This window comes from Pteronotus mesoamericanus, unplaced genomic scaffold (assembly GCF_021234165.1).
Source record: "Pteronotus mesoamericanus isolate MK-2021 breed Mesoamerican mustached bat unplaced genomic scaffold, CSHL_Meso_final scaffold_118, whole genome shotgun sequence".
Classification (NCBI taxonomy): Eukaryota; Metazoa; Chordata; class Mammalia; order Chiroptera; family Mormoopidae; genus Pteronotus; species Pteronotus mesoamericanus.
In genome coordinates, this window is record NW_026555301.1 from 12,719,909 (window position 1) to 12,738,156 (window position 18,248).

Here is an 18,248-nt window from a genome sequence, read left to right on the forward strand (position 1 = left end):
ATGGAACAATAATGACCTATTTAAACTAGCAAAGAATAAAAAAAAATGCTGATTTTAGTACCAGTGTGTTGAGGTAGGCATTCTTGGGGAGAAAGTTGATGGTGAATGTGAATTGGTATTTTTCTGGAAAGCAAGTGGTCAATATGCATTAAAAACCTTAAGCATTTTATACATTTTGAACCAGTAATTCCACCTCTTGAAATCCATCCATAGAAAATAATGAATGTAAATTCAGAGAATTATTCTTAGCAGTGTCCATAGCAAAGACATAGAAAAAAACTGAGATATAATATTATAGAGGTTCTAATCCATTAAAATATTGGATGCAAACTTACTAAAAACTGATAACAAGTTTATGAGTGATTGTATCTCCCTTTATACTTTGCTTAAAATTTTCAAATTTCTTTAAAAAATTATGTGTTGCTTTTAAAGAAAAAAAAGAATAAATCAGGACTTTCAAACCTTAAAAAGAATATTTTGTTATTTTCTATCCTTACAATGGTTTCTCATTTTTAAAATAGAGAAAAAAACAAAAGCAAGCATTCTCTTTAGGCAGATAAATTATGTTAATTGGATTTATAGTATATTCTCTTCATGTTTTAAGAAGTAAGTTTAAAATATACTTAGTAATGAGCCAAGTAAAATATTTAGGCCATAAAATTGGCAAGGAACTCAAATGCATAATTACCTCAAGCTCATAAATACAATACATATAAAAATATATGCTATGTATTTATAATTAACAATGAATACATTATAATTATTCAATATGTCTTATATAATTTCCCTGAAGTAAACAGATAAAAGGTTTTCCATGTGTCCCTAAAGGGCAACAATAGAAGATAAAGGGGATGAAGAAGTTTTTTAAATTTATAAGATATTGAATAATATAGATGAATTCCACTATGGATATAAAACTACTTTTATTTCAGAAGATTCAATAGAAGAAATTGAAAAAGTCAGCATATTCTCTTTCTTTTCAGTGATATGACAGGTCAAAAAGATTATGGGCTCTGATTCAATATTATTTGGGTCTGAATAATACATGTGACAATAATGTGAAGTTATACACTCTAAAATATTAAATAAATTAAGTAATTTGAAACATTTAATCCATATATTTCCTTATTATTCATGATCCTTAAAAACTGGGACAGTGGGGATTAGAGATGTAAGGGAACTATTATCATAAACACATTTCAGACACTTGAGGGCTTGATACAAATATGTATTAATTTCATTACCATATCCTCTCAACTCAGAGTTCCTAGTGTTTGGGGATGGGGTGGGGGTTAGAAGGGAGAAAGGGAACGGGTTGAAATGCAGAAGAGAGAGCAGGAAAAGGTAAAAAGGACAGAAATCACCTCATTGAGAAATGCCAAACAAACTCAAAACTGCAGGAGGAAGCCAGATAACTGCCTCTGGATACTAAATGATGGTCTCTACACAGCAGTGATCACCACTTACTGGAAAGCATCCCATCCATGGACACATGCCAGCCAAACAGGGAAGTTGGCATCACTGAGGTGATGGCACTACTAGTATCAGAGACATTTAGTGAGCACTTGGTCTGCATGACTGATTGGGTTGCTTCAGTGAAGTTGAGTGATTTGCTCAAGGGTCCAGTGTTAGGGTCTCAGCAGAGACTCTTCAGTGACAAGACAGGGCAAAGCTTGGGATCTAAGTCTTCTCATTAATCTATTGTACTTTTTACTATACAACACTATTGTTTGGGGAAAATAATTGAACTTTCAACTGGATATTTTTTTGTATCAGTTATTCAGAGTTTAAAGGTATTACCTTGGCTCTACCGGGTGGTCAGAAATCCAGATAATGGGATACAATTAACAGAGGGGATCCTGTTATCATAGGTAACAGAGATCCAGGTAACATAACAGTCACCATTACAGAGTGATCTTTTAGAACACCTTGGCTTTCACCCACTACTCAGATTTACACATTCTTCTCCCCTCTCCTCCTTTTCTCACTCTACTAGGTTGGTTGGCAGTAATAATCCAGGGAGGTGGCATATTCAATCTATGCTCTCAAGAGCTGTAGCTTGATTTTAACTTATAACCAGTCCTGGTGGGTTTCAATGAGCCAGGCTGGCAGAAATCTGCAGAATGATTTTCCTTCATCTCTTGACAATGCAAAACCAGAGCAGGAGAGCAGCAATGTCGGAATGACCTCAGTTTCAGAGCTGGGGACTGAGTGAGGTTAATGGCAGCATCTGCTGCTGCTGAGATGTTAAAACACACCAGAGCTGGCACTGTCAGTGGGGCCACGCGGGCTGGGTGGGTCTTCTGCCAAAGGACAGAACAATTCAAAGCACACAAAAGCACACAGAGGAAAAAAATAACACTCTGGCCATGAAATCACAAGTCAAATAAATAAAACACAAAATTAATTTCCATAGGTCTAATACCCTGTGGTATTGTATAGGAAGTGATGAGTATTGGAAAGAACATGGACTTTAGAGTCAATAGATTATGAAATAAATTCTATTACTCCATAACGGGATGACCTTAGACAAGTTACTTAAATTCTGAGTCATTTCCTCATCTGTAAAATGGGTATTATAATAATATAAAATAGCCTGTGGTTAGAAATACATATCTATGTGTGTGTCTGTGTGTACTCTTGTACAGTGCTGACACATTAAGTGTTAAACGAAGGTTGTTAACATCAACATCATCATCAAAATTCTAGGAGCCAAGCAAGACTATGAAAAGTCTATTCCTCAACACCTTGCTTCCCATTAAAATATGTCCGTAATAACACATATTACCTTTATGAGCTTTGAAAGTATATATGCTGATATATAGTTTCTCTGTTGGAATAGTCATGTTATGAAATGCACTGTTTCACCTAAATTCTCTATTATTTTTATTAGCAGTTACATAAAAAACTTAAAGCAAACATGGACTACAAATATTTATGCTAAAATTTTTCAACATATGGTTGGCATTCAATGGATAGAATAATCAGACAGAACCATATCTATTCTTATTATTTTTAAATGATCAGTATCAGTAAGGTTCAAGTTGGTCAGCACAGTTTTTTTTCTGCTTAGGTGTCACTAATTCACTTGAACCTTCCTGATCATTTGTATCATTCTGAAGATATATGTTTTTAATAGTTCTATCTATCTTTAATTTCATTTCCATTTCTAGGGGTATATGTGTTTAAATACACAGAAATCAATTCAGCAAATATAAAGTAATTTAACAGTGTTTGTCAAGAGGATAAAGATGGCGGAGGAGTGTGTGGAAGTCACACTGACCTCCTCCCAGGACCAACCTGGAATCACAACTAAATTGTGGAGAAATCACCTGGAACAAACAACTGAACAATAGTGAGAGAGGAGCCTTGTAACCTTGGAGACAGAATTACCAGCTTTAGCTCAATCTAACTGGTAAGGAGTGCGGTAGAGACTCAAGAAGGTAGGCAGGGCACCTACGGGCAGCAGCACGAGAAGGATATTTAAATGGCCAGCTGGATCCTCCTGAGAAGAGCGGGGTCTGAACCAAAAGTGGGGATCTCTAGCCTATAGCAACAGAGCCTAAAAAGTACACAAAAAACAGCCAGCTGTGAAAAGCAGCAGGGTTGCTCTCTGCCAGAGACAGGCGGCTGGACATGCAAAGAACTGTTTGAAGGGCCAATGGATAAATTTTTATTTGCAGCCACTTACTCTGGTCTCTGGCAAAGGTGGGGGCAGAGTGGGCTAGATACACCTGAGGAGAGACTGGGGAAGGAGGCTTTGGGGAAAGAACTGAGAGAGTATCTGGCTGGATGGCAGGGCTGACTCATCCCTCATGCAGAAATAGCCATCTTGTTCAGGCAGAGACCACTCTCCTGAGCAGCACCAACATCAGAGGACCCAATAGCCCTGCTCCCAGGTGGGATTCCACCCTGCCTTGTGCTGTCTAAGCTGCCTGCTGAGTGCAATTGACAGCCACAGACAGTAGATCCCTGGCTAAAGGGCGGGGGGCAGAGATGTCTGGAGTCACTTGAGGAGAGACTGGGGACAGAGGCTTTGGGGAGAGAATGGAGAGGGTAGCCGGTGGGATCCCAGTGCTGACTCCTCCCCCACATGGCAGCAGTGTGAGAGGACCCAATAACCCGCCTCCAGGAGGGACTCTGCCCCGTCCTGAGCTGTCTTAGGCGGCCTGCTGAGTGCAGAGTGAATAGATTAACAGCTGAAGGAGACAGCCACAGACAGTAGATTCCTGAAAGTCTCAAACAGAGTGCCTGAGGTTGGATAGCCACGACATCTGACATCATCAGAGGCAGATCCAGAAAGTAAAAACAATGGTCTCCTACCATAGAAGTTTATACCACAAAGTCAGGAAGTCAAGACAGATCAACTTAAGAAGTAGAAGCAAAACAGAAGAGTCTCAGAAATAATGGGAAGACAAAGAAATACGCCCCACTTGAAGGGAAAGGAAGAATCCCCAGAAAGAGAACTAAATGAAATAGAGGCAAGTGAACTATCAGATATTGAGTTCCAAACAACAGTTCTAAGGAAGCTCAATGTGCTCAGTGAGCTCAGAGAGAATTGCAAAAAACTACAGGGAAACTACGAGAAACTTACTGCACACTATATCAGCATGAAAAAGGACATTGAAACTATCAATAAGAGACAAGAGGAAATGAAGAATACAATTTTTGAATTGAAGAACACATTAGAAGGAATCCAAAGCAGGCTAGATGAAGCCAAGGATTGAATAAGTGAGCTGGAGGACAAGGTAGAAAAAAGCTCCCAGAATGATCAAGAAAATGAAGAAAGACTCAAAAAGAAGAGCCATTTAGGAATATGCAGAATAACCTGAAACTTAATAATATTTGTATAATAGGGATACCAGAAGGAGAAGAGGACGAGGAAGGAATACAGAACCTGTTTGAAAAAGTAATGATGGAAAACTTCTCTAATTTGAGGAGAGAAAAAAAGTCACACAAGTCCAGGAAGCACAGAGGGTCCCATTCAAGAGGAACCCAATGAGGCCCACTCCAAGACACATCATCATTAAAATGTCATATATCAAAGACAAACAGAGAATCCTAAAGGAAGCAAGGGAGAAAGAGGTAGTAACATACAAAGGAGCCCCAATATGGCTAGCAGCTGACTCCTCAATAGAAAGACTGCAAGCCAGAAGGGAACAGCAAGAAATATTTCAAGTCATGAAAAGCACAGACCTGCAACCAAGACTGCTCTACCCAGCAAGGCTCTCAAAATCAAAATGGAAGGCAAAATGAGGAGTTTCTCAGACAAAAGAATGCTGAAAGAATACACCTCCACCAATCCAGCACTGCAAAATATGCTAATGGGACTTCTTTAAGATGAAGGAAAAGAGTCTATGAATACCCAGTTCCTTTCAGAGTTGCCAATACTTGATATTATCAATATTTTTTAATATGTATTAATCTGATTGTGACAATGATGTGTTATGTCAATTGTTCCTTTATTATTTGTTGAAACTAAACCTGTTTTTGTATATTTCTTGCCTATTTCTATAATTTTTAAAAAGCTTTAAATGACTTTTTGGTATTCTTTATCCATTTTTTTATTAAATATTTGTAGAATTGTTTCCTTAAAAGAAAAACAACAACATCAAACCATTAACCATGTTTTAGATGTGTTGCAAATATTTTCCTATTCTATTGCTTGTCCTTCAACTTTTTTTATAGGTATTTTACTGTACGATCTTTAATGTTTAATACAGTCATACTGTCAATATTTTACTTTATAGCTTCTGAGTTTGAATATTTTACTTCAGGGTAAGAAAAATATTATTTTGCATTTTCTCCTAAGACTCCCTAGATTCTACATATTGATTTTTAACTCACCTGAGTATTTCTTGTAAAATGTGTGAACTAGGGCTATATTTGTTTTATTTCAAGTAATAGTAGTCCATGCACCTTATTTGTTGAATAAGCCTTATTTTCCCCATTGATTTGAAATATCAACTTAATCATGTATTACATTGTTAGATATATACGTTTGTCTCTAGGATGCTCATTATATTTCATTGATCTACCCGATTATTTCTGTGGTGGTGTCATGTTTTAATTGCTGAGATGTTATAATTGTTTTAAATTTTTTAATATTTTATAATTAACTTTGACATTAAATAAATAAAATCAATCTGCATTTAAGAATGAAAGAAAGAAAGAAAGAAAAAGAAAGAAAGAAAGAAAGGAAGAAAGAGCGAGATGGAACTCCTACCTTTTGCAACAACAGGGATGGAACTGGAGAATATTAAGCTAAGTGAAATAATCCAGCTGATGAACAACAAATACCATATGATCTCACCTATAAGTGGAATCTATTCAACAAAATAAACTAATGAACAAAATAAACTAATGAACAAAATAAACCACAGGCATGGAAACATGGAGCAGAATGAAAGTGACTAGAGGGGATGGAGAAAGAGGACAATGATAGAAAGAAGGCAAAGGGATTAAACAAAGAACACGTATGAATGAACCATGGACATGGACAACAGAGTGGGAATTGACTGTGGGAGCAGGGGGTGGGGGTGGGATGGGTGGAGGGTGGTAAAGGGGGAAAATTGAGACAACTGTAATAGAATAAACATGATTTATAAATTTTTTAAAAAGTGTTTGTCAAATATCTATTACATTAGCTAATCAATATATATGGCCTACCATATTATCAGTTAATATACTGCCTAATATATTATAAATTAATACATTGTGATTGTATTGTCAATTATATATTGTCTACTATATTATCAATTAATATATTGTCCACTGTATTATCAATTAATATATTTATTGTCCATTGCATTGTTAATTACTATGTTGCCTCCTATGTTATTCAAACATAAAGCTATGAAACTGTGAAGGAAATGTAATTTCTAATTGGGAGATCAGGGAAAGCTTCAGGAGGAGGTGATATGTGAGTTGGATCTGAATGGACTTGGCAAATAAAGAAGGAGTCAGAAGTCACCCTAGGCAGAGCCATAACATGAAGCATGGCTCATAGACAAGAAGGTGTTTGGAGTGTGAGAGACAGAGAGTAATTTAGAAGAGCTAGACCACAAGGCGCATGGTGGAAAGTAGCTGTGATTAAAATGAAAACCCTGAAACATAGGCTGAGCTCACGTCATGGAGGGCTGAGTATGCCATGCATAAGAGTTTCTTATTTTTGGAAGGATCCACAGCAGATATTTGAACATTAGTCAAATATGATAATGTCCAAGCTTTACAAAGAAAATTGGTTGCAGAGTGGAGGAAAGATCTGAAGAGGGAGACTAAATGTCGAGAGATCAGTTAGGGGACTCTTACAATGGTGCAGGCCAGAGATGAAGGCCAGGTGAGTGGGATCTGAGAGGAAGGGATGGAACTAAAAATGGAGGATAGAGAAAGTAGTTAGGACTTATGACCTCCTGATGTGGAGGTGAGGGAGAGGGAGGGGGCAATGACAATTCTGCTGAAACTCGGTAGATCATGTTAGTGGGATATGACCCCATCCAAGTGATCCCAGCAGGTGCTAGGATACTGGCGCATTTACGGCCCCTTCTGGGCCAGGTCCTATGGCTAAAGGCACCTAATCCTTGAAAGCACATTAACAAATGGGAAAAGTGCTTAACTCTCCCAGCATAGGAAAAAATTCTAATAACCAACTTCAAAATAAAAACAAACAGTTGACTAGAAGTGTCTTGAACAAACTGGAAAATGTCTACCTCATCAGAACTATCTATCATCATGAACCATCATCATGAGGATGGACAGTCATAGGAAATAACAATTTTTTATAAAATTTTCTGAAGTTTGAGCTTATACATGATATTATCAGGGACATGGGCAAAGGAAATTGGATTTATAAAAATCAGTTAACATGTAAGAGGCCCTGAAAGCCACCATAACAAAATGGAGCATGCAACAAATTAAACATACACCTGTATCTGTAGTTTATACCAAGTATTCACGGTATAATCAACCCTCTCTATTGCACTGTTTAAGGACATGCCAAAACTTTTATCTACAAGGAAGTATCCATAAACACATACACTTGACTTGCCCCCAAAAGCTTGAAGGAACCTCAAAATTTCGGAAGTTTTTATCATTTTGTTATGAACCTGGCTCTGCATCACCGTAATAATTACAGCAAAAAACGTCAAAACTCACTTGGCTGCTACAGCCATTGAAGCCACAGCTGTTGTGATTCTTAATGCATTTACAGTGCTTGCCAATGCTCCCCCCAATTCCCCATCTTTAGCTTTCAATGGTTTTGTTTTGTATCCTGTGAGATAGAAAATAACCTGCACTGATTGTGGCAATTGATTGACTCAGCTGGTGCCTGAGAATATGAAATGGGAACTGAAAAGCACATCTGAAAACTGTGTAGGCTGCAGGTGAGTTGACAGGGGTACATGCACCCGGGCTGTGTCAGGCAATGGTTCTATCAGGTACATAACACAAAGTAACTTTTATTCTACCTGCCCTGCCTCTTTTTGCAAAACTCAACAAAGGGCTGAGGTGCTCTGCTTTTAAAACTTTTCCAAAAGTACATGCAATTCTCCCTCTGCCAACTAACCTCCCACAGGGAGAGACAGGCACCTGGGTCCTCTGCTCTGTACTCTGCTGCCAGCCCAATTAAGACTGGGTCCTGTCTTCCCAGCCAAGGCCTGTCCTGTCTAAGGGCATCTGAAAGGGGAATTGTTAACTGCAACTTCCACAGAGAAGTGGTTTTCAGGGAGTAGTTTTTTTTTTTCCTGAAGGTTTCATTGGCTTCCTTGGAGTGGGAGGCAAGCAAATAAAAACCAGATTTTGGAGGGCAAGTGAGATGTTTTAATGATAATTTCTTCTTAACTTGACACAACTTTGTCAAATATATAGGAGTCCCTCCCTTATCCGCAGTTTACTTTCCACAGTTTCAGTTACCTGTAGTCAACCAGGGTCCAAAAATATTAAATGGAAAATCTCATAAATAAACAATCCATAAGTTTTAAGTTGCATGCTGTTCTAAGGAGTGTGCTGAAATCATGCGCATTCCCACTCCGTCCTGCTCGGGCATGAATCATCCCTTCATGGAGCCCCGGCATTTTTGTGCCCCTGAGAGTTACTGATTATTAGCTAATGAACAGTTATATCTGTGTTTTTCCAGATCTCTATCTGGGAGTAGTTTTTAAATTGCTGTCCTTCTTTTATCTTAATTTTACAATGATAGCAAAATGTATTCTTTCAGAATCACATGACTTTCTGTACTGTCTTTCTGCTTGGATCCCTGGAGATGTAGGATGAATTAAAAAAACAACAACAAAAGAACCAAAAACTGAGGACCAAAGAAGGCCTTTGGGGGACTAGGGAGGGGGAGAAACTCACTGTCCAGCCCGGCAGGGCCACCAGGGAGGTGGGGCCCCGTCCTGTCTCACTGCCCATGGCAGTGTGGGGCATGTCCAGCTCCAGTGCTGCAGGAGCAGTGAGAAATGGTGGTTTCAGGACACCCAGGACAGGCTCTGGGCAGCTGGTTCAGGGCAGAGCTCTAGTGTCATGACCAACCTCCCTTTTTGATTCTCTCTGTTGATTCTCCCTTTTTGATATAGGTCCAGAAGTCTGTAGGGCAGGATGACTCAGTTGTACACACCCTTGAGTGCAGCTACCTCCTTTCTTCATGTTTGGTGAACCCACAGATTTTCCCCTAAGGGTTAGTTAGCACAGACAGCTCTGCCTGTTGGGAAAAAGAACCAGCTCCTCTTTTGCAGCAAAGTAAATAAACTTGCCCTTTCCACTTGGTCTTTCTCCAGAGATCCCTGATGCACTCTCCACAGACGATATGCCATTTTCTATTCAATTCAGCATGTTTACTTTTTTATTGTGATTCATGTCTGAGTTTCTTTTGAATCAAATTATTGCATTTCCCTAGTGAGATATGCCATATGACAATCTTGTTAGAACAAAATCAAATACAAAATTTGCACTGAGTGCTGCTCTGTCTCATCCCCACCACATGTTTCCCTTTTGTTTGGACACACTTCTGTCATCTCCTTGAGCGGTAATAAATCCTCCCAGTGTTTAAGCCAATTTTCAGACATTTTGTCTTGGAAACGATAAAGATGAATTGGTTGAAACGCTGTCAACAGAGAAAAAGTCACTGTTTCAAAACTATTTTACAACTAGATGGCTGGTTTTTCCAATATACCTGGATTGAAAAAAACCAGAGAGACCCACTGGATGATTACACTGAGTCACAGTAGCAACTGGAGACTTTTGTGACATGTATCCCCAGAGAAGTTTCAGTCTTCAACAAGCGTCTAAGCCAAGCGTGCCATAGCATTTTTGAACAAGGACAGAGCAATGCAGTTCAGAGTATACTTCCTCAGTAATACATTTTCTCTCTGCCCCGTTCTTTTTTGGGTATTGATTATTTTCCTTTAATCAATTAATTCCTATGTGTCTCGTACAAATAATGTTTACAACTAAGCAGTTTGTACTAAACAGATCTCCATCCAAGTACAAGTAGGAGACTCATGTTATCTGTGTCTTTCCTCCCTTCCCATGGCTTCCAGAATGACATCAAAGCTCTTTGGTAGGACACATAGGGCGCTTCGTGATGGAGCCCTGATATCCTCACCTGCCCGCCCCTCTTAGGATTCAGGTCGATCTCCTGTGCACTCTGTTCTCTTTTGTATCTACCTGAAATCTACCCTCTTTCACCTTCTCTTGGTCAACTCTGACTCATCCTCCACGGAAAAAGTCATCCTTGCCCAGTACTGTACCCCAGGGCGGCTAACATGCCCCCACTTAGGAGCACCACTGCCAAGCTCCCTGGTGGGGTTTAACCCGTGTCAGGTGCTAAGCGGCTGCTTCCTCCCTCAGGGTGAGCTTTCTGAGAGCAGGGCACCCAGGGGTGTCAGGTGCACAGCATGTGTTTAATGGTCTCTGGTGTATTAAGTACAGCTTATTGAATTAAGCTTTCCCCTAAAGTCTGTCTTGCTGAAAACACCAGTAGAAGCTTTTCTTAAAAGAGTGTTGTGTGGTCTTCAGTTACACCATTCTTTAGGACTTTCCTAACAGATATGAAAATAGTATTAGCAATCAAAGGTGATAGCATGTATTTAAAAATACTTATTTTCTAAGATCTCAAACTTTATCCATAGAATCAAACCTATCTACTTATGTAAGTTACTTTTTAATGGGAACTTTTGATGATATATGACACACAGTACGGAAATTACCTAGCCCTGTAGCTAACGTAAAAATGTACTGAGCCCTTTCCTCAGAATGCTGATCCCAAGAGGTGACAGAAGTACTGAACCGCAATATGACAGTTTCCCTATAAAGGACACCCTGTGAACTTCTGTTCTTGGGTCTTATACAGGTTGGGGCAAAAGTAGCTTTACAACTGAGTACATGAAACAGTTTATTCTTGTATTATTATTTATTAATTATTGTATCATTTTCCATACAAACAACTGTAAACCTACTTTTGCCCTAGTCTGTATTAGTACTTTTACTAGCTAACACTTCAACTGAATGTCAGATACAACTTTAGCACTCATTATGTATTAAATGGATTAATCCTTCAGAGGTTGATACCATATTTATAACACTTTACAGATGAGGAGACTGAGTCTCAGAGAGGTTAGACAACTCGCTCATGGTCACATAGCTGGCAGAAGGAAGCAGAGTTGAGTTGCAGTACAGGCAGTCTGGTGCCTGAGCCTATGTGCCGCACCACGGCCTCTCAGTATTCGCCCTGAAAGATTCACACTGTGCCTGACTCTTGGTGCAGGTTAGAGGGAAAGATGCATACCTCACGATTCAAAGAAGTACCTTTGGGTAGAGTTCTAAAAGCCAAATAAACATAAAAAAATAACTGCGTTATGAGTTTTCGGATTCACGCTAGAATTAATATCCCCTGGCATTAGAGAATGTAGAGCAAAGTAAATACAGCCTGGGACCTTTCACCGTTTCTTTAATTCCCACCAGCTTGCTGTGCCTCTAGAAAAGATCTGGGCATGTAGTTCAGAGACATAGGCAGGCAGGGGTGGCAAAGGTAGGGTCCAGGCTTGAGGTGAGACACAGCTTAACAGGCAGTCCCCTTCTCCCTGCGGCCACTGCACGGTTTACCTCTGCACCAGCATCACTTCTCAGGTCCCATCTACTGGGTCCCGCCATGGTCCCCCTGCCAACATCAGCACCCTGCCCCCGGGGAGGGGTATTTCATAATCTGAAAATTATTCAGTGCTAGGATTATTCCTAACGGAATTTTCTATTTCACATTTATCCCAATAGCACTTTATTTGTTTCTACTTTCCTCTCTAGTATACATTCTTTTTTTCATTTTTCCTTTTTTTACTTTTTTTAAAGCTGATAATGGCTTGGTGTTTAAAAATATTAACTTTCCCCCCAGCTTTATGGAGATATAACTGGTATATAACATTATGTAAGTTTAAGGTATATAATGTGATGATTTGATACACTAACATCTATATATTCCTTTTAAGCAGTCCTCTCTAGTCCACTGAGCTGCTAGGTGAGAAAAAGAGTATTTTGAAATGTGACTGAGTAACATTTTACTTCAAAGTATAACAACTCAATGATCATAAATTATAATATGCTTAAAGTGAGTATAAATTGTTTCATTTTGCAACTACAAATCATATTTCTGCAGGATAGCATGAATAGGAAATATTTTTATGCATACTTTCAAATATGTATCATCTGGAATGTGTTACAGGAAGTGCCAAGGTAGGTATTTTTAAATAATCCATGGAAAATTAGAATCAGGTTATTTTATGAATTGTTATTTAAGCCTATAACTAATCTTTTTTGACATTAATATCTTTAATGAACATTTGAGCAATATCTGAATCAGAATATTGGAGAGAACTCAGACATCACCTCTATTCATTAGGTTTATATTTTCTCAGTAACCTAATTTTGTCTTTCATGAGATATTAATGCTTTTCAAAGTCTTACTCTTAATCCTATTACTTCCTATGCTAGCTTTTAAAAGTACATGAGAAAATATGCAAAGGCAGTCAATTTAAGTGAATTATAAATTGCTAAAGGTAAATCTAAAATAACTGCTACATAAGAATTTCAGGGTTGCTAAAATGCAGAACTTCATCTGAAAATATTTTCCGGACTTAAATCAAACCCTTGGGGGGGGTGGTGTGAGTTAGTTTTGTTGGCTTTGCAGTTTTCTGAAGAGAGGCCCATTGGAAACATACGAGGAAGCACATGTCAGCAAAGTGTGTCTATTTGTTTGTGTTGAACCAAATACCTAGTCTTAGAAGACAACTAGCCATTGCGGTGCATGTCTCTCACTGCTGTAATGAAGCTGGCCATTAAGCTCGGAAATGGAGCTAAACCTAAGACAACACAGCATCTGGGACCTAAAATGAAATATCATGAGTATTCCCTAGGAGGAGAAAGAAGTGGTTTGAAACTTATAGGCTATGTAGATGGTAGGAACTGATTTAAAAAATACTCTCATTACAGACAAGATGTTTTCCAACTGTGAGCTAGTCAGGTGGATACATGACCTGTAACACATTTTAAGATTTAAAAAACTATGTATCTATATAATCCTACTTTTACTATAAGCAGGCTACTTTATCTTTACCAATGACTGTGAAATAATTTTAATAAGGTAAAAAGAGAAATCTACTCTTCCTATTCATACACTCAATCATGTGAGCTTCTTTGAATCAGACTTCTTCAAATCAATTTATTCTTTTCAGTTCTCCAATGACTTTCCAAAAGAATTAGCTAATGGCAGGCAGGCAAAGAGATGAGCCCTACATTTTGCAGAGGGTAAGAGAATATCACTCTTCCTGGAAATGCCCCGAAGTCTGTCCACATGAGATCCCATGATGATGATATACTCTCTGTTTGGCAGGACAGCTGTTACAACTATGACACTAGCCAGTCCTTCTGATTTCCACCACGTGACGTTGCTGGTTAGTCTATAATTGTTTTAAGTAGATAGTTTCTTCCTCAGATAACTACTACAAAATGATTAGGATTTAACATCATACTTGATTACAGGAGAAGCCAACAAAATGATCAACAATGAGGAAGAAAGCCTGGTAGGCCTCTGTTTTCATTGCATATGATGCAGAATAAGGGAAAAGGTGAAGTGGCTCTCCTTTTCCATTTAACATATGTTAGAGCTTCCTAGTAATAAATCTTACCACCAGAATAAAATGGAGCCATGGCTGAAATGCCTGGTCTCCTTCCGGCAGCCCTCATGGGGCTCCAATGGCTGGCAGGGTGAGTTGTGAGCATAGTCCCTGGCATGATGTGCAGGAAGGCTGAGGGGGTGCCTGGCACCGAGCGCGTGCTCACCTCGTATTCCTCCTTGAAGCCATAGCCCTCGGCGCACTTCATCTGGGTGATGTGTTGAAGCAGGTCTGCTACCCGGATGGCGGGGTGAAGCTGCCCTGTCTGGTAGGGCACATCGGCCGGCTCGCGCTTCTTGTATGTGTGGGACTGCACCAAGCTGCTGGTGTCGCTGGCCATCGTGTGGGTTTCGTCTAGGAAAAGAAAGCATGGAGAAAGTGAGGGTCAACCAGCAGGCTGTGTTGAAGTCACTGAGAATGCTAAGACGTTGCTGCTGAAATCCCCTCAATCTACAGCTGCGATAATCCCTATGATGGTTCAGTGAAAAAGAAAGTTAAATGTTTAGAAATTTACATGTGATTGGCAATACTGATAAGAATGAGGCAGGAATCTTGGTTTTTACAAAGCAGTCCAAACGATATATTGCTTTTGCAAAGCTGGTTGATAAGAATCCTTTAGCCTTTGTGTGCTAAAGTTTATAGAAGTTTCCCTCTGAAACTTCATCAAGGCCTGGTAGGAAACCAGTCTTGTATTTCTTCCAAAGATTCGTTAACTAGTTTGTATGATGAAGTAAATAAACTCTGTACAAATGTTCTGTGAGCAAAACAAAAGTGCACAAAATGGCTTATAAAGCTAGCAATGAGAATGTGGACTTGATACATGAAATCCAAGAAAAGTGGAAAAAGAAAAGGGAACTTGGTCTGATGAGTCACTTTGCATGCTCCAGTATCAGAAAGCTCGACAAAATATTGTGGGCCAACACATCACACATGGAATGTTCTACAGGAGCTAACATGCAGGCCAGCACACAGCAGAGCCAGCTGGCTTCGTCGGGATCTACAGATGAGACACACACTCCCACTCCCTCCACACCTTCTCCATGGGGCCAGGGGGGAACTTACCATTTATTGGCACTTTTAAGAAGATACATTTCAGGAGAAAAGAGGAGAAAAAGGAAACAGGGCATAAGCAATAATACTGTGTGAATAATTACAGGTAGTTTTTATTTTGTGCTTTAATTTTACGTTTAAGTTTTCCATACAAAGGTGGTCAGAGGGCAAAGCCTCAGTTTTCCCATCAGGTTAGGATGGAGGTGTTTGAGTGCTCTATAACAAAAAGGAGGTTAAAATAGTATCATAACTGTTTTTCACTCCCCAAGAACCAAGTAATGACTAAATAAGTCTTATTTGTGTTCCACACATCTTATTCGAATTTCTCGAACAAGTCAACCAAATTGTACTACAAAATTAATGTTAAAATTTGGTTCAATAAGCCTAAAGAGGCTGTATTTTAATGGAAGACTACTAGTAAATTAGATTAATGAACTGCAGAAATTGTAGCTATTAAAAATGTCTTATGTAGCAAAGTGCTATTAGATTAAGAGCTCCACATTCTACAGCTTAACTCATTATAATGCTGAATCCCTTTAGTTGTTTTATGATTGGGGATGTGTCTCATCAAAATATAATGCAAAGTCACTTAAAATGAGGATATTAAATCAAAATTGAATTCAGGTATAAAGAATTAAAACATAAAAGGAAGGATTTGTTCAATTTTTTTAAAAAAATTACCAGATTGTTTATCAACAGAAGACTGAGCTATGGAGTTTGTTATTAAACTAAGAAGTTCAGGTCAAAAGGAAATTTAGTTCAAGGGCGCTTGGTTAGCTGTGCCTGGCTTTGAAACCTCACTTTTATCTACATCGCAAAGCACCTGGGGATGCATGGTATGAAAGGTGGTACGCAAGTGTGTAGCTATGTTGCTGTTGCTGAAATGGCACCTGGATCACTACAAGGTGGCTAAAGACACAAAGACAAAATAAAAAGGGTGGTAAGTTGATTTCATGATTTTTTTTTCATTTGGAATTGCTTTGAAATTTAGAAATCCATATGCTCCCATTTTATTAGAACAGTCACAAGTAAACTGGGAAATTTTCACATCAGATTTGCTTGCTGGCAAAGGCCAAGCTCATAAAGTGGGATACAGGATCGCCACTGAAGAACTGAATCCGGTGAGCTTGTAGCTACTCTAGTAGGAAGTTCTGTTCTTTATACTAAAATAAATGGAACATTAATTAGTTTGCCCCCTGTGCCTCTCTCATTCCCTTAGATTTGTTCCATTTGGGATGAGCATAATTAAATGCCCTCCACTGTGGACTGACCTTCTAAACTTCCCCTAAATGAACCATCTGGGCCTGTTACATGGGTACACTGGCAACGCAGCAGTGCTTTGATCCAGGGCTAGGCATTCCTAGGCATTCCTGGAAGTCTGAACTGCACGGAAGCTGCAACTACTATCTTCACTGTATGTATCATCTTCTGCTGCATTGTGATATCTCGGCCTCATTACTAGTGTGGACATGTCCTAAAGCATTTAAATACTACTGAGATTAAGAGTACTATTATCCAGTTCTTAGATATCAAAGAGGGAAGAGAAAGTTTCTTGTGCAGTATCTGTTATGAAATTGGGTCATTTTATTAGTAGAAATTCTTGATTCCACCTAAATTAGTAATTAATTAGTTCCCTCTGATTTCTTAAAAAAGAATTATTACTGATAAAACATATATTGTCATTAATTTCCTATATTTGTTAAAAATTACCCACCAACATTTTTTTGAATTAAAAATTATGCATAAGAGGAAATCAGAAATAATGTTTCTCACTAACAGTTCTGATGGTTTTCTAAGAACTGTCAATGAATTCTACCTATATTCTTTAATAAGCTATCTTGAATTTTCAACAAGCCAGCTAAAAAATCTTGGCTTGAAATAAATGCGATGTTTTTGAGGCTGGGGAGGATCCATCCATCCATCACCTATCCATCCATATATTTTTTTTTGCGAGAATATAATATAAAGGCATACTACTAAAGCTCTGTACACTAGGGCAGTGCACCTTAGCCTGTGAGAATAAAAGGTGGAGGAACTAGAGGATTTAATTGTGCCAAGTTCTGAGTCACAACAAACATTTCTTCTTGTCTTAAATTATAATAGTACTATTCTCAAAAAGTGCCAGAGTAGGTATACTGCTTATTTTCTTTCCAGGTTCAAGTAATAACCTCACTAATCCTTAGTATATAATATATAGATTCACATTTGGACCAAATAATGTGGAAGGAACATTCTCCAGGCACCACAATTTGCTACGTTGGTACACATATAAACTTGACATGATAACAGTTATTTGTTTACCTGGCTGACTTATTTTTCACAATGTACATCACTTTTGCTCCTTGAATTGTCCATTCGAATGATTCTTTATTGGTAAAGAAGCCTAACCAACTTTAAAAGATGTCATTAGTGCTCAAAATAACAAAGCAGCAACTTTAAAGATGGTATTTGTTTAATAAGCTTATCTAAATCCTGCTGTGAAACCTGAACATTTCCTTCCCTCTGACAATGTGCACCTCAGCCCTCTCCACTCACAGCTCCCCAAGGTCAGAACGTCTACTAGAGGAACCAGGGAATGAATGCCACCGCACACAAAGAAATTGCAAATCTTTGCCTAGCAAAAGATTCTGCAAATGTCATCTGCATGTAGATTGCATTGTTCAGGAGCCTGAGATTAGTCTGAGACCCTCATTTATGAAAAGAATAAAAATGCAGCTTTTTCTTCTTATAGTTAATATTAAAAGGCAAGAGCTTTTAGTGGGTTTTGTTAGCCACCAAAATGATGCAAATTCAAAAATTTTGATTTATGTCCATTCTTAAACTTCCAAGTTCATTTTTCCCTCAGGCAATGAATTTGCTTAAGCTCAGAAAACAGTATAAGAAAAAAATCACCCTCTACAAAAATTGTAACAACTTAGAGAAAAGAGAAGCACAGGGGGAAAAATTATGTTGTAAAGATATAAACCCTTGTAAAGAGAATTAGGAGGCAGAAGTCACACAGCTGAGGATGGAGTGCTGGCTACAATGAATTGCTAAAGA

At 38.5% G+C, this 18,248-nt stretch overlaps 1 protein-coding gene across 2 annotated transcripts in view; it reads right to left on the reverse strand.

Moving 5' to 3' along the window:
* PTPRM (protein tyrosine phosphatase receptor type M) overlaps positions 1-18,248 on the reverse strand; it is an 820,882-nt gene that overhangs the window by 135,287 nt on the left and 667,347 nt on the right. For both annotated transcript variants that reach the window (XM_054587385.1, XM_054587386.1), the window contains one exon: positions 14,326-14,513. In XM_054587385.1, the coding sequence (XP_054443360.1) occupies positions 14,326-14,513 (188 nt within the window). The remainder of the gene's footprint in view (positions 1-14,325; positions 14,514-18,248) is intronic.